Source organism: Myripristis murdjan, chromosome 3 (assembly GCF_902150065.1).
Source record: "Myripristis murdjan chromosome 3, fMyrMur1.1, whole genome shotgun sequence".
In the NCBI taxonomy this organism is placed as follows: domain Eukaryota; kingdom Metazoa; phylum Chordata; class Actinopteri; order Holocentriformes; family Holocentridae; genus Myripristis; species Myripristis murdjan.
This window is the reverse complement of record NC_043982.1, coordinates 19,752,425-19,769,355: the sequence shown is the minus strand read 5'-3', so window position 1 is coordinate 19,769,355 and position 16,931 is coordinate 19,752,425. Positions and strand designations below refer to the sequence as shown.

The following is a 16,931-nucleotide window of genomic DNA, read 5'->3' as shown; positions in this document are numbered from 1 at the left end:
CATGGTTATTGAACAACTCTTTATCTTTGTCTTGAGTAAAAACCCCGTGTCTCGGAGGGCGACCCACTGGGAGTACATCATGCTGTACACATTCTCAAGAAAACAATACCTGCTTCACAATTCCAGTGACTGGAAGGAGTAACAAACATGAGAACTTGTCAGTCTTGAGTAGCTCGCTAATAACACTTTTGTGTGGAATCTCAAATTAACTCATTTGCTTAACAAGGGTTATTGCAAAAGCTGAAATCCTGCTGTCTAACCTGGGTATAGAGTGGTGGTTCCTGTGGCTATCATGCAGCGTTCAGCACTCTGTACAACATCCCGTCAAACAGCACATTTACAGCCGGGTCGCTCTGTTCTCAGCTACCACAGCGGCGTAAAGGATCTACGATAGGTTCTTCTTGTAGTAGTGCTATCAATAAATTTGTCAAAATGTACCTTTTAAGTTAAAGGGAGAGCTGTAAAAAATATACCACTCTGAAGGCACTCCCTAAAGTACTGACAAAATATTAGAGCCAAAAAGAGCAAAAACCAAACAACAAATGTCTTTCTGACCCGCCCCAAGCATTCATACACACTCGCACGCTTCAAATCCAGTTGTTATCCCTTTGCTCACCTACATCTAAAAAAAAAAAGAAAAAAAAAAAGAAAGAAAAAGAAACTCACTTCAGAGGACAAATTGGACAATATTGCAAAAAAGAGGGGCATGCAGGTCAAGCTTGGGAGAACTGAAATCTACCGGAAATGCTGCCATTTGTAGTTAAAACATTATCAGAGACAACGTTCAGTCAGTTTACAAGATTTCCTATTTTCCAGTCAACCAACCTTATAATAGCACAACACTAACTTTTAATGGAAACACCTGATTGTAGAGACAAATGGAAAAAACAAAGTAGAAATAGCATAATTTTAAGACACTTTGAGAGGGGCGGGAATCAGGCTTGCCACTAGCAGACGACTCACTAGAATATATTTTAGCCCACAAAGAAGGTGGATTTAGGAGAGGTACTTAAAAAAAAAAAAAAATGTGGAGACATATGTACTTCAAGCTTGACCAAATTATATTAGGCCAGCCCAATTCTCACACATTCCTTATTGGCAAAATACTGACCGCTACATAAACAAGATCTCATTATTTATCCCAAGTGAACTGTCATTCCATGTCATCCTGAATGAATGGCTTGAACAAATCGTTTCAAAGCTTCACGTGACATCTGAAAGACTCATCTCACAACGTACACAGACCTAGTTCTATCACTTTGTGTTTCTCATGGCAAGAAACACGTCATGGGAATGCTCTTCATGCAGCCATGACTGCAGAGAAAAAACATGACACCCACGCAACAGATCAAGTCAGAATGACTACATTTAACAAAGAATACACTAAAGCTATCATGTAAACCCCAATATACGGATCAAATGATGCTCTCCCATTGATAGCCTGCATTAGCTTGCCGTTGTTACTAAAAATAGGTCTGCAGAGAAGTAGTTGGAAACCTAAAGCTTCAACACAGGTCGCTAGGGGCAAAAATATCATCTCCAAACGATTCTTAGTACTGAAAACACATTTCTAAAAACTAGAAATGAGTTTCTGGTGGCCGCAATTTGCTCAGGGAGCACAAAATAGGAGATGAGCCAGATATACATTCATTCATTACAATATTCAGTTCAGATTATGTTCCACAATAAGAAGGAAAAAAAAAACAGCAATGAATGTCAATGTCATTTTGTTAAAATGGCTTAACTTTGAACTCACTACTTCATTGAAAGAATGGATCAACATCAAAGAACATCATCAATTCAATGAACCCCAGAAATCCCAAATGCAACAACTTTATGCAAACATCTTAATCACTGGTGAGATAAGTAAAAAAATGTTGTGACAGGAAATGTGTTTTGGTGCCAAGATACGTTACTCAATATATAAAACAAATAAAATAAAGCTATCAATCACATGAGTTGTGATCAGAGTACTCACAGTATCAGTGGGCTTTCTGCATACAGCTTTTACACATAACATTATCAAATAATTTCAGTAAGAAAGGAACTTGAATAGATGCAAAAATACTGAATTATTCCACCAAAGTAAGGTATTTACACATAATCTTGTCCTTCTGATGACGGTTTATCAAGGAAAACTCAACTTTTGGGGAAAAAACAAAACAAATCAATTTTGTCTTCTCAAAGTGAAGAAAAGGGCGATGGGCGAGGAAGCTGCACTCACACTTGCTGATGTCAAGCAGTCGACCCTACTGCTGGTGAGTAAGTTAGATTACGACTTCATTCTTTCTGTCACGTGTTGAGACCAGAGACAAGTTGTCGAAGGGGGACATTTCATGATGAAGGGCTACAATTCTTTGTGGATCCGTCGCTGCTGTACTATGCAGCCACCTTGTTGTCCTTCTGGAAGAAAGCAAAGCAAGTTTAGAACGGAGCACCACTCTCCTCCATCTACATCTACATCCATACAATATGATTTGATTGGCACTGTACAGTCACCTACATATACATACACACGTATGCACATACAGTTACATAAATTTTAGCTATTTGATAAAAACAACTCATAATTGTCACATGCACTCAGACTTTTAGACCCCCCTGTAGGCTATCTATTAGGGGTGTCACGATTTCGATTTTTAATCGAAAGCGATCGAAATTACGTCATGGTCTCGAGCATCGAAATCAAAGAGAGGATCGACGATGCAAGCTATGTGCGTGTACCATACCCGGCCACGGGAAACACAGCGAACACTATAACGCTATAACTAACGCTATAGGGCTATTTATAACAGCAGACTTGCAACCTTATTCGGTGGTAGAAAACGCTGGATTTAAGCATTTAATTAGTTTTTGTTGTTTCCCACTTGACTGAGAACAAGATTGTTACTTTTATATTGTAAATAAATTATTTAAATTTGACCATCACTGTCTATAATGTGATACATTACACAAGAATAATGAAAATTGTATCACGTATGAGACTATGTAGCCGATCCTTTGAAATAAGATTTACAAAATTTAATGAATAAAACCAATGATCGTAGACTAGTCTAAAAATGGCATAGGCGTCTGTGCTATAAGAAGAAGAAAAAAAAAAAAAAAAAAAAAAAAAAAAAAAAAAAAAATCGAGAATCGAATCGTGACCCTAAAATCGAAAATCAAAACGAAACGAGGATTTGGAGAATCGTGACACCCCTACTATCTATATCTATCTATCAATCCATTTGATCCCAATATAATGCCAACTCCATAACTGATATATAAGCAAATGAAGCTGAATGATTTACCCTGTATTCAAAGTCAGAGAACTCCCGGCCTCCTCTGCCGCCCCTGAATCCACCTCTGAAACCAGGTGGGGCACCCCGGGGCGGCCCAAAGGATCCTCGGTTTGATGGACGCCCGCGGCCACCGCGGGGTCCCATGCCGCCTCGTCCACGGAAGCCTCCTCTTCCTCGGTTTTGCCTCAGAGGGATACCAAAGGTCTCAGCGTTCATCCGCCTCTCTTCTGCCCAGGTTGGCCTTCGCTCCCTGGCAAAGACAACGAACAGTCAGGATTCACTGTTGTTATGAGCAAATCTCAGTGAAGATCCAAGAAATGAAACAGCTGTGAAAACAGTGTCACTTACTTTAGAAATCCTCTTTCACCTGATTTCCTTTAAGAGAAAACACAATGCTCTTTCAGTGTCTTACAAGGATGCATTTCAAATGTCAAGATGCAATGTACTGAACGGCTTATCTCAACTGTAGAAGACACCAGACAGTACAAATAGGGTCACATATTCCTACAAACTACCAACAGCGTGGACTGCAGAGTGACAGGCTGAACAGACATACCTTGAATCATCACAGGACAAGTTGTCAAAGAAGGACTTGGACTTGTCATAGTAACATGAGGTGATGACAGTTTCCTCCTCCTCAGCGGTCCCTTCGTTAGCCTGATGCTCTGAGTCTGCATTTTCCTCTCCGTTCAGAGCCTTCTCAGGCTTGTCATCTTGTTAACAGGAAGAGACATTATCAAACATTAAAAACTTCTTCAATGAAGCACCCAACTAAATACCCAGCTTCAACATTTGAAATGGCTCAAAGACAACATTTAAGTCCTGACTTCAGCAAGAACTTTCCTGACCAAAATATTAAGCTGCTGTTTTCATTTTTGTGACAGTGTACTGACTGGAATATGTAGCCCAGTCACAGTAAAGTGCCTCACATGGTTATGACCAACTTACAGCAAAAATGGCTAAATTTCATCTGTTTTACTTGCTGTGATTCTACAGTGCACCTTAACCGTGTTGGCTGAGATTCATTTTGTATTTTGCAAATTCAGTTACTGTGTACAGTAATGATGTAATGGTGGCAGTGAGAAGGCAAAACAAAAGTTAAGGCAGAGTAGGAGGCAAACCCCCAGTTATCTCTTCACATTCAAATCTTGTGACGGTGGTTTGTTGACGGTGGTTTGTTGGTAAAATATGCCATTTAACAAACAAAAAAACAAACAAACAATCATTGTTTAACAAAATAATCCTTCCAAACAGACCACTGTTGCACGAGGAGCATGGAAGGACATTTTGATAACTTGTTTTTTTTGAGGGGGCAAATGGGGACTCTCCCACACTGAGTTTTGCGGCACCTCTTAAACTCTCTTCATGCCAAACTCTCGACCAGAGTTGTTCTGGGGTCAAGCACGGACTCTCGACCAGAGTTGTTCTGGGGTCAAGCACGGGTGAAAAAAGGTTGACCCATGTCAAACGATGTAGGTTAACAGCCTATGTCATGACCTGTGTTGACCCTACTTATTTAATCTGGGTCGCTGGGTGAAAGTGGTCAAAGAGGGTCAAGCTATCAACCGGCTCATGTTATAGCGCACACTGATATGTTGTAGCATCCAGTAACTAATTTATATACACACGATGAACCTGTATTGTGAGTAATCGTGTTATGGCTGGAAATCAGGTTACAGTGACATGTGTTAACTCTCCTTGGCTTTGTATAGCATGTATTTACTGTGTCAGTTTCTTTATCCGCTACCTTTTTCTTGAATATGTGCACACCTAAGAAGCCGATCAGAAATCCAAGTAACGGTTTCATGGCCTAGTGATTGTGTTTTGCCAACAGAAATCCGCGTGTTAACTGGATTTCTCTGTTTTCTCTATTTTGCTATTAATCACATAGACTGCAAAGTAGTTGGTAACACAGGTCTTGGTGAAAGGGTTTGCTGATGAGCCAGATCATGTCTGATGCTAGTGTTAAAAAGGTATTAGGATCGCTTGTGAAATTAGTAGTGCTCCTATATTTCACTGTTGCTGGGATGAAACCTGATGAAATTAAAGAGTTTTAGGAATAGTACCTTTCAATTTGAGCTTGCTTTGGAGCTCTTTGTCAATCTCATCCTTGTTGAACTGGGCATTAGCGCTCTCAAAGTCAAAGTCCTCTTCAAACTTCATGGGGCCGTCCCGACGCATGTTGAATCTGCCTCTACCGCGGTTTCCTCCTCCACGGCCACGGCGGGCAGAGGGAGCGCCACCTGAGACATGACAGGGAAAAACTCAGTTTTAGCCATACCATGACAAGTACTGTGTACACAAGCCAACAGAATGAAAGGAAAAATTAAATCCTAGGAAAACAGAAAAAAAAAGAATGAGAGAAACGAGACACCTAATCATTGCTCTCACAAATGTATAACGCATTATGGAGTATAATTAAAGTTATTGTTACGTAAAGTTATGAGATCTTATGTTATGAGAACATCGGCTGTTTTGGGGGGGAAATGATATGGAGCCACAGACGTCTGGCTACAAGTCTTTCTTCATCGCACAAGTTTAAAATTAAGTCATATATGGAAAAGATGCCTGTTGATGATTGTGACTGTTTAAATTCTGTATTATCAAAAGCTAGATTTCAATTTTATGTTGTGTAAACTACTTACTGGCTTGACGTCTATTAGGATCCCGATTTTCAACAGCGCCTTGCTCATTATCTGGCTGAGGCACTTTCTGCACCTCAGGGCCTAAACAGCACAAGACACGAAATCTAAGTGAGAACAGCCTATATGGTGCAACAATACAGTAAGAAGACAGCCAGAGTGATGTAAAAATGCATGATCAAAGACGATACACTATGCACTACAAGCACTCTGATACCCGTACTTACAAGTATCACTAGATGAGCTACTTTAATAACTGAGTTTTAAGTCAACAGTAGACACAGTAAAAGTGGAACTACTCTGCAAGAAAAATGTGCCAGTATTTGTACTGCAATTAATGTTAACTTAATGTAACTGCGAGTGTTGGGACAGTTTTACACATCACCAAAATTTGACAATGTCCATGTAACATTCACAAACTTCTTTAACACAATTACCATGACATCTAAAGTTACACTTCTTGTTTTATTTGTTGAGAGCGTATATTAGTCTCACACAGACCATAAGGTATCGTGCACCTAAGAGCAATTTTATTATCTATTCATGACAGGGTGGAGTGGTAGCCTGGTGTATATCAGATGAAAGTTTGTATAACCATAAAGATGTTAAAACAAAAACATTTTTTCATCTCAGCAATGTGATGGGAAATCCATGGGGTCAACTGTCCACTGCAAATTCAACAGAAACTTCAGTCCATTACAGGTGGTGCAGATAGCTGCTATTTGCTCAATTGTAAGATGGAGTTTAAGAAATTAAATAGTGGTTTTGATGATTTGAAGTGTTTCCATATTTTGCACTCACTTTTTTTAAACAGTGACAGCAGATGGCTACATCTAGAATTCCACATTAATTTGAAGTTTTGCTTTTTTCCCCCCCAACTCACAATTTTGAAGAGCACCACTTCGTTCAACCTCTGCACTTTCCAAGCACAAAACACCACATCACTTCCTTTACAAATAATTAATATCACCAACGGTTAATTAAACTACTGGAAAAAAGTGATCAGTAATCACGATTTTACCCTTTCTCTGCTCCAGAAGGTCTGGGGGCTTCTGGCTACCGGTGGCGGTGCTGGTGGCTCTGGAGGCTGACGCTGCGGCTGTCGACGACTGGTTCCTCTGTCCTACCGGCACAGGTGGAGCTGAGGCACCTGATGAAGGGGGCTGCACTGCTTGCTCCAAGGAGGGACTCTTCGTAAGAGCGTCCACACGGGGACTGGTGCGTCCTGGAGAGCACAGGAAAGTGGTATTTAAACCATGTACAGGTTTTTCAAGGCAAAGGCCAATATTTTGTATTGTATTGTTGATGGGCAGCACTTCATAATAACATTTGAAAATTTCATACAATGATCAAATTTTCTCCCTGACAGTAAGGGGGCTGGGGGGTGGGGGGAAGGGTGGGCAAAACTAGAATTTACACCATCATGGGACACTAAAATGGCTAACTGAGAACTCGGGCTTGGATAAACTGTATGTTTTAGAACCTGTAGCTGTGATCACAAAGACGCATCCATCATATTGGTAGATAACACTAATTTGACAGTAATTGATACTTTAATAAAAAGTCAATATCTGCCCAATACACCAGCAAAACGACCTATCAGCTTAAGCCTACAGCAAAGTCAATACAACATGGACCTTCAGTAGGAAAATCCCTACTGACCACATTCAAAAACTCCTATGACCTTCAACTGTTGACATTTAACCCTAGAAAAAAAATGTCCCCAAAAAGTTCAATATATACGCAATTATGTGGAGGTGATGCCTTGCATGACTGTGTTCTGTCTCAAACAAAAGATATCAGCTAAGACCTCAAAATGTTTGTGATCCCATTAAAGAGTCATTGTGGTATTATAATATATTCCTTCTCAACATGTTGTTTGAGCATTAACCTGTGCCTGTTGTGATTTGAGGCCATTTATAAAACACCAGTAATTATCAATCCTGGCCCTTGGGGCACAGAGCCACAATGGGGTATGGGGACAAAATTAAAAACATTATTTTGATGCAGGTAGGTAATGATATCTGCAAACACACTCAATCATGTTAAATTAAAATGATCTGCACTGCACTGGCCTGCATGGCAATATAAAAGTGTAATTAAATTTAACAAATAATGTTCATTAGGTTGTTTTAAATCTCATATTTACTTGAATCATAATGTTAGACATCACAATTGTGCAACACAATTATCCCATTTCATTACAATCTGATTCTACTGAGAGAAGATAAATAATAATATTGAACTATTGCGTAGCCATATAGCCAAAGCCCTGCTAGTTTTCGTACTGGCCATGTAACTGGGGACTATTTAACATCTGGGATGTCATGTAAGTGCAACTAAGAACCTGGCAGGATAGATTACCACAAGTACTCTGGGTTCTTGCTACAGGTTGAATGCTCAGGTTACAAAAAAAATTGTTGTAGTACTATGATTTTAACCCTTGCATTCCTCACTAGTAGCTTGTGATTTTAGAGTTCTAGGACTCAGTCTTATTCTCCCGTGGCACTTAACGTAATTTACTGTGGATAGGAGTGTCAGCTAAATGCCTACAACGTAATGAATAGTCTGGCCACACGGGCAGTCCATCACTGTGAACACTGCCTCTGTGGGTGATGACACATTGCAGTTGCTCACACAGCATTCATGGTGAAAACCTCTTCACTGGGAGGGAGCAGAATCAATAACGGTCAGCGCCAACTTGAGGGGTTTCTGTTATGTATGTGAATAACATGCACAGAGCATACACATATGGAACGGTACAGCTTCACTTTATTATTTTTGGCATTTTTGCTTTGATATAGACAGGACAGGACAGGACAGGAGAGCCCGGGCTGGACTCAAACCAAGGCTGCTGTCGTGAGGACCAGTCTTGATGTTATGTGGTACATGATCTACTATGTGAGCCAGTGGGCCACCCCAGGGTTTATAAATTCAGACATTATCATTTTCAGCGACACACACCAGTCTTGGGCCCATACCAGTAATTTTGAATGTTTCGAATCTAAATTTTGGTTGAAACACATATCTTCTTACTATTTTCCGGAGGAGAGACTGTTTCTCTGTGACCAATTTCAAGTCATCAAAACACAACAATGCTGCTGCTGCTTTTGGGGAAACTAATGTGGGCAATTTTACCATGCTGTTGGCATACTGGTGTGAAGAAAGTTTGAAGTCTCTAAAAGTTCATTTCCATATCGCAGTGGAATGAATGGAAACTAATGACAGAATAAAACGGGGGGCAAATTATGGCAGAGCTCTAAAATACAACTGCTTTCTTTGGGGAAAAGATTAGCAGAAACATGAAGCATATACATTTTCCAGATATTAAGCTACACATGACTGGTACACACATCACTGGTATGGGCCCTTTAAAAACAGACAGAAAATTGACACTTATCTCATGAAAGGAGTGCTACTTACCTCCTCCAACTACTCCAAACTGCTGAGCTACGAGGGGTGTCGAGCCAAACTGGCTGTACGGCGGGTTCCTGCTGAAAGGTGCATAGGACTCTACAGACTGGAATGATGCTGCACCACTGCTGGTTCCAATAGAAGACTAAAAAGATAATTAAACGCACAAGCAATTAATATATATATATATATCCAACAATTTTCAATTTTTAATGCTACAAGGCCATATGCGTTGTCACCTTCTCATTTAATAATGTGATCTGATAAATAGCTGCAAAATTAATAATTACAATCTCTACCCTTTGAGTTTCTGACACAGCTGCATTTGATCTGACTCTATCCCCTCTGCTATAAATTATAATGAGTGCCCAAGTGAAAGCCTGGCCCAGGGGGTTGTGGATGGGTGGCTAATTAGATTACGTTAAGGGACTCAAGTGATTCATTACTATCCAAGCTTTCACTCCCTGTTGTCGACACCAGAAATGTTAGAACTTTTTAACAACTTATGGTAGACCTGATATCCGCTTGAGTAATATGTGGGGAAAAAAAAGGTCACACACAGCAAGGATTTTGACAGCGTGCTGTATAAGTGAATTCTTACTTGAACAATGGCGGGGTCCTGAGGCAGGGAGCTAGGCGCTTTTGGTGGCTCGCAAACCGTCAGATCTTTTATATCACTCCCTCTGAAGATAATGTACTCAAACACTTCATCCCGAGGTGGAATGGGTCTGTCAGTGGGACGATCCTCGGTGCCGAAAGAACGAACTATTGGGGGACATGAGACAACATTTACAGAATGATGAATTACTGGTGTTACCTAATAGCAGACTTGTGTACAGGTCCGGACCCAATTATGGGTCCGGACCTGGATCTCCAAGTCTTGTTAAATCCCATATGTTGTTTAAATCACTCAACCATCTCAGCCAATTGGAGCGATTGTACAGCGCAAAGCTCTGAAATATGTCCTTTCTGTGGCCAACATGCCTTGGGGATCGGATAGCCTGACTGCATAACTGCACTCTATTTAACTGTAATTTATATATTATTTCTTTTTCTATTTCTTATATTGATTTTAATTCTTCTCTTGAGAATTTGAGCAACTGCAACTCACCCAATCCCCCCTCGGGGATCAATAAAGTAATTTCTTATTCTGATGTTTAGTGACAGAAAGAAGCAGATATATGAAAAAAGAAAAATGCTAAAATGTCTTATACATAAATTTATATTTGTTCAAAATAATCACTGTTTTTCATCCAGAAAGACTGTTGTGTTTTGCTATGCCAAATGTTACCTCAGTTCCCAGTAGCTTACTGAGAAATTCTCAGGATAAAGACATAAAGTGAGCAGTATTTTCTTTTTTTTTTCATTTCTTTTTTTTTTTTTTAAAGGGTAGCTCATATTGATACTTTACCTGTAAAAAGTCCAATTTATTTATTGTTCTAACCCTTTCAACCATACCTGTGTCTAATGTGACAATGGCGGGGAAATATTTAATTTTGAACTGTACTTGTCACAAGAAAAGTTAAATAAGACGGCTTGAACCTTCGTGCGGGGTGGGGAGGTGGGCTTTGAGAAACCAAGACATCCCAAAAGTGAACACCCCTGGCATCCTGGACGAAAACATACATCTTCACAACGCATGTTGAAATAATGTCCACAAATGAGGACATTATCGTTTAGTTTGATGCACGTAGCCTTCGTCATGAAGCCTACACACACACACACACACACAAAAAAAACCCTCGATGTTCATCATAAAGTGCGGCGAATCAATAGCAAACCCATCAACAACAGGAAACCCCTTTGCGATCATGTCGCCTTGCAGTCACTTGGCCAGTTAGCAGCACCAAGCGGTGGAAACGCCGAGGCTCGACGTAAACAAAGAAGGCAAATGTGTAGACGAGCACTTCGGCTAACCACACAAGCTAACACGGCTAACTTTGCGCTCAAGCTGCATTTTTGATACTCCGTCCTTGGACATTTCGTGAAATATACGACACAAAACGCAGATGTGCTTTCGTTAGCTCACCTTTGGCGAGAGCAACGGTGGAGTTTTCGGTATCGATGGTGTACAAAATCCCCTCGTAGCGGATCTCGGCCTTCGAGATTAGGCTAATTTTGCTGCCGATGTAAGGCGTCCCTCCTCCGCTCATGTTTGCTCCCTTCTCAGTGCCCTTACCACCTCCGCTGGATGTATTTTCTTTAACGTAAAAACGATGGAGTATCCGCAGACGAACAGTTTGTGTGTTTTCAGCGCTGAAATTGTGATGCTACTTTTAATAAACCAGTTAAACCCTTTCGCTGAACAATTCGCTACCACGACATGGCCGTTTTCATTTTCCTTCACCCGCCGCTAAGGACTCTGGGAATATGGCTGTGTCTTATTTGCCTACAGCTCCCTCCTCCCCTTTTAACTTATTTTCGTTTGCGTCTATTTGAAATAACGTATAAATTGGAAAAAAATGGGATAAATTGGTGTCATATACCAATGTACACCCGTTACGTTAAAATTCACTATTATTTGTTAAAGCAACAATGAGCGAATCACCCATAGGAGACCTTTTAACACTTTTGAGATTTAGCCCCTTATTATATCGCGATATTACACGGGATTGTGTCCCTCCACCCTGCCCCCACCATGGACGTGTTAAACTTGACCCCGACCCCCACCCCAGAGAAACAATTTTTAGATGCAGGGGGAAAACAGCAAAAAACCCTGCCTTACTATAATTGAATAGATGTGAATATTATGCACATTTAATTTAGGCACACGAAAACATACCACACCTGTCATTTTACGTAATTAGTACGTAGTAAACGTAATTACACGCTACTCAAGCTGTTACTACTGTGCGTTTTTTCTAGCAATTCTTACAAGGGATTTGAAGAAAAAAATACATGCAGCTACAATTTCTTTTTCTTTTTTTCCTCTCTTTTAATGACGTCAGATTCATTCCCACAATGCCTAGTAACACGCAGGCGCACTGTAAAAAAAAAAAAAAAAACAAGCAATCTGTGATCAGAGATGGCGGGCGCCTCCGACCCCCTGGAAGATATGCTCTTTTCAGAGGTGGATGAAAAAGCTGTGAGCGACCTGGTGGGCTCTTTGGAGTCCCAGCTCGCTGGCCAAAGCAACCCAGCGGGTAAAGCAGACGACAGCAGAGGTGCTGGCTCCGTGACCACCGCTAATCATCACTTAGGAAAAACGCTACCAGCTCCAGTGGGTACCACAACACTAGAACAACAACAACAAGGACGGCGTAATAATAAAGCTGAGATGCGCCAGGAGACCAACTCTAAAGAAATCAGCTCAGATAAAACTGTCACATCTCTTTCCCCGGGCTGTACTCCGTCCTTTGCCGACGCTTCCAGCACTTCGGTCGCCGGTGTTAACGCCAATACCAGCGGTTTACAACACACACATGGAGCATCCATCACAACACTGACCGCATCTGGTGTGTCAACTTTGGCATCTTCGCCCTCCAGCATCAGCATCAGCACCGCCGTCGCCGCCGTCCGGGGGTCTAAGGTTACCCCGGGCTCAGGTGAGGCGTCGGCAGAAGCCAATCCGCCGAGAAAACGCATCAGCACGCCGCGACGAAGTGCTTCAGCCCGGATAAAGAGTTTGAACGGCGGATCTGTAACGACGAGGAGGAATAGCAGCAGCGCGGCGGTGACCGACAGCGTTAGCTCCGTGGATAGCAGTGCAACTATACCAAACTCCACTCGAGCGGTGACATCCTCTATTAACACCACGACTTTCACCTTATCCAACGCCAGTATATCTGCAGGTCAATCGGCAATTGCGCTAGACCGGGGGACTCCTACCATTGCATTGCACAGACTCCCAAATCACATTGTAGCGAGCATAGCCCAGAACGGAAACGGGACCACTGTCTCGGCCTTGGTCCAGCAGGGCGCTCGGATAGGACCCATCACCTCCACGGCTTCACAGGTCAACCACAGCAAGGCGATCACAAACACTGGGGCTTCCAAAACAGACGATTCTCACTCCAAAACTGTAATGTCAGGCCAGTCTGGTAATATCAATTCTGTAATAAATACTGTTTCCTCCACGTCTTCTGTTGTCATATCACCCCCACCACCACCAATAACAACAACAGCAGCAACAACGACAACATCAGAAGCAGCAGCATTAGCAGCAGCAGCAGCAACAACAACCCAGCCTCAGAGCTCTGCCACAGCTGCTTGTGTCACAGGGGTGGCAACCACGTCTGTATGTGTAACTGCTCAAACTACATCTGTGACTACAGCTGCTGGCATGGTCAGGCCTGCAGCGCCCTCTCCAACACCTGCTGTGGCCACGTCCGCCCAGTCCCAACCCCGTCCCGGACTCTCAGCGCCTCAAAGGATTGTAGCCCCTCAGTTGATTGTCAGACCACCTCAGCAGCAGACAACCATTCAGCTGCCCCCGGGGTTTACCATCCCACAGGGTAAGGTTTGCAGAAGAGGATGGAGAGTGGAGAGACGGCGGTGTTACTTTTTGGAGGAAGTGTGGTTTGGAGTGACACCTGTGTGAGGTGTCCCAAAACTCACAGGCATGGTTATCAGCTGGATACAGTGCTGATTGGTGTGAGTGCGTTCAGGAGGAGCAAGTTGTGTATGTGATACCCTGTTCTTGCAACATTTGTGTTGGGAATTTCTGAAAGTTGTCCTGTATGCAATTTGTACGTGGCAGTCAAAGGGATTCTGATTGGTTGGTAAATGTGTATTTATTCAGAGTGGCAGTGCAATGAGTGCAAACAGTTTTTGCATGGGTGGCCCAATAGGAACCAAATGCATTACCTCTGGCAGTGTTAATGCCATGCTCTGCTAACAGAATCACAAATGATATTGAATCCCTAACTGTAGCAGCCATGATGCTGTGCTGTACCCATTGGGCTTGATAGCACCACATGATCACACAAAGCCACACATCTATGAGTAAAAGAAAAATACGATTGAAGTGTCATGTTTGTGGGGAAACTGGGTGACATTCATATTCATATAAACCTTTGACTGATGCTCTTAACCAGAATGACTCAACAAGTGAGTAGGTAGGAGTTCAGGACAGCAAACATTGACTGGTCTGGGGATCAAATCTATTTAATGAAACCAATTTAATGAATGCCAGCTACTCGCCTGCGGTGCCAGCGCTCATTGTGGATATGTGTAGTATGGATTAATGGTCTGTCACCCTTAGTGTGAACTTCTTTTCATGCTTGTATTTGTGAATGAAAGTGAAGTTTCAGACACTTTCGTTTCACAATCACATTTCCAGGTATAATAAATGAGAATTATTATTTGCCAAGTGCAATTAAAGTACTGGAATTGTCTTGGCGTCAGTGAAGTGACAACTGAATGTCAACAGCTTAAAATGTTTTACCACACACTCTGACACACACTGCACAGGGACAGCAGAACTTTACATGTGGTGCAAAAACACACTAGAGTGGATCTTTACCAAAATAAAGAAGACATGCAGATTATAATTAAGTCCTATTAGGCATGCAGAGCCTTCCCAGATTGGTATGGCGAAATTACTTCTTTAACAGTGGTAATTAATTAAAATCACACAACAAATATTCACAACAAATAAACAAACAGTGCTGCTCAAAAATGGTAACTTATGTAGTGGAGACCTGTTGCCTGGCAAGCAGCGCTCCAAGAACTGAGTCAGTGTTGTTGTTCCTTTAATCACAGTAGAACACAGTAGAACATCTTGTTGTCAGGAGGCGTTCTGGAGAGATTTTTGACACTGAGGCTCAGTTTGCATCCTGAAGCTTGGAGCATTGCTCATCTCTAGTGTCATTAGACTGCAAAGTGCATCGCTAGTCCAAGTTCATCATGATTAATTTCCATTTAAACAACTGTTGGTGTGCAAGTCAGCTACTGGAAGAATGTTTTTTCCACTGTTAGTCACTGTGGGAAATTATCCTCCAAATGGTGCTACATTTTGGCTGGTGAATTTGGTTTTCCCAACAGTCACTTTGGCAGGTGGCCAGTCATAATTTGAAGGTCCCATTCAGGCCTAGAGAAAGTGACTGGTGAATTTTACAAATCAGCAGCAGCTACTGTGGATCCTGCTCAGGAAGCTCAGTGTCCTGCTCTGCTTTTTGTCTTGAATGCTGCTCTGAGTCATCTCACCTCAGGAATGAAAACTCAGGTGGTCAAGAGAATTATCAGGAGGCACTGTTAACCTTTTATGGACCTCATTATGTCTTTCTGTTTTATGGAAACTTTTGCAGAGATAAGCAAATGTGTAATAAAATGTTTTATGTTGTCCTGACATGAGCCACTTTACAAGCATGGCGCCGTATTAACTGTTGATGATGATCAACAATGATTACATTGTTGGGAAATCTATGGCTGTGGCTGGTTAAGTTTCTCTACCTGTCGTGTCATTGGCCAATAAAGCAGCGAAAGGGCTTGTGACTTTTGGGATCTGTAAGCTGTTATTGTTTGCAGACTAAAAAGTTAGGTTAGTGATGTTTGCTGAGTTTCCATTGCTTGTCCACCCCAGGCTGATAAATGCAAGATACTGCTGATATATTTCTGGACAAATTGTAATGAATTATTTCTGCCGAGCACCATTTTATTCTTTATTTGTTATTCAGATCCCGATTTTCTTCCCTGAAGTGGTCACAGCTGCCTTTAGGTGAACAATAAAAATGATACATTAAAAAAAATATTCAATAGATAAAATACTAAATTACTAAGCAACTAATACAAGACAAAACAAAAACAAAACAAACAAACAAACAAACAAAAAATAACAATACAAAAACAGCTGAGGAGAGAAACTAAGGTAGGGATGAAAAGCAGTCTGGCTTTATTTTGTTCGGAAATCAAATGATCTGTACTTTTCACAGTCTATGCCTCTCTTCTTTTTTTTTTCATTGTGCCACACAGGAACCTCTGGACTGTGCATGAGCTTGAGACTATTGATTGTATCCGTTTTGCAGTAAAAGTGTAAATGGCTGGTTAAACTGTTATTGTGGGTGGTGAATTTGGTAAACCTTCAGCCACTGCGTATGGTGGAGAAATCTTGTGGCAAAACGACTGCACAGGTTCCACCTTGGACTTGTGTCTTTCAGAGAGCAGGGAACGTTTTTTTTTTTTTTTTTTGGTTACATACTCACTGACTGCAGGTTTGCAGTACTTACGAACCACTTCCACTGTTTTATCAGTCAATTTGGGTTTAGATGCATTTGGCTGGTGGCTGGTTGTAATTCCCCACTGCAGGTCTGGTATTGTCCACTGATAAATGTTCCCTGCTGCCCTCCAGGGATGGTGTTGGTACGTACGGAGCTGGGCCAGCTGGTGATGGTTCCTCAGCAGGCTTTGGCTCAGGCTCAGGCTCAGGCTCAGGCCCAGAACAACATCTCCCCGCGACCTGCCACCCCCACCACAGGAGCCACCTTTAGAGTGACAACCCCACAGGTAAGACTCCACCACAGGACCCATATGATAACCTGGGGACTTTGAACAATATGACAGCCATGCAGTCTATTGCTGCCTAATGATTACAGTGTGAGAAGGACAAGAGGAGGTTTGGAGAGATAAGTTAAAAGCTGTGCTTTGTGTTCTGGAT

At 41.8% G+C, this 16,931-nt stretch overlaps 2 protein-coding genes across 4 annotated transcripts in view; one reads left to right on the top strand and one right to left on the bottom strand.

Annotated features, from left to right (window-relative positions):
• lsm14ab (LSM14A mRNA processing body assembly factor b) lies at nucleotides 1–11,723 on the bottom strand. Of its 3 annotated transcripts, none has more exons than XM_030048416.1 (10): nucleotides 11,367–11,722; nucleotides 9,939–10,102; nucleotides 9,347–9,482; nucleotides 6,945–7,148; nucleotides 5,927–6,007; nucleotides 5,348–5,524; nucleotides 3,838–3,994; nucleotides 3,630–3,656; nucleotides 3,291–3,531; nucleotides 1–2,403 (listed from the first exon to the last, which is right to left on the bottom strand). In XM_030048416.1, the coding sequence occupies exons 1-10, from the start codon at nucleotides 11,488–11,490 to the stop codon at nucleotides 2,380–2,382; spliced, it is 1,335 nt and encodes a 444-aa protein (XP_029904276.1). In that variant the 5' UTR covers nucleotides 11,491–11,722; the 3' UTR covers nucleotides 1–2,379. The 3 variants fall into 3 exon arrangements, with proteins under 3 accessions (XP_029904276.1, XP_029904277.1, XP_029904278.1); XM_030048417.1 differs by having other exon boundaries at nucleotides 1–2,400; XM_030048418.1 differs by lacking the exon at nucleotides 5,927–6,007 and having other exon boundaries at nucleotides 11,367–11,723.
• Nucleotides 11,724–12,341: 618 nt separating this feature from the next.
• LOC115356462 (transcription initiation factor TFIID subunit 4) overlaps nucleotides 12,342–16,931 on the top strand; it is a 111,752-nt gene continuing 107,162 nt past the window's right edge. The window contains exons 1-2 of the mRNA XM_030047635.1: nucleotides 12,342–13,791; nucleotides 16,626–16,780. Of these exons, the coding sequence (XP_029903495.1) occupies nucleotides 12,363–13,791; nucleotides 16,626–16,780 (1,584 nt within the window). The 5' untranslated portion in view covers nucleotides 12,342–12,362. The remainder of the gene's footprint in view (nucleotides 13,792–16,625; nucleotides 16,781–16,931) is intronic.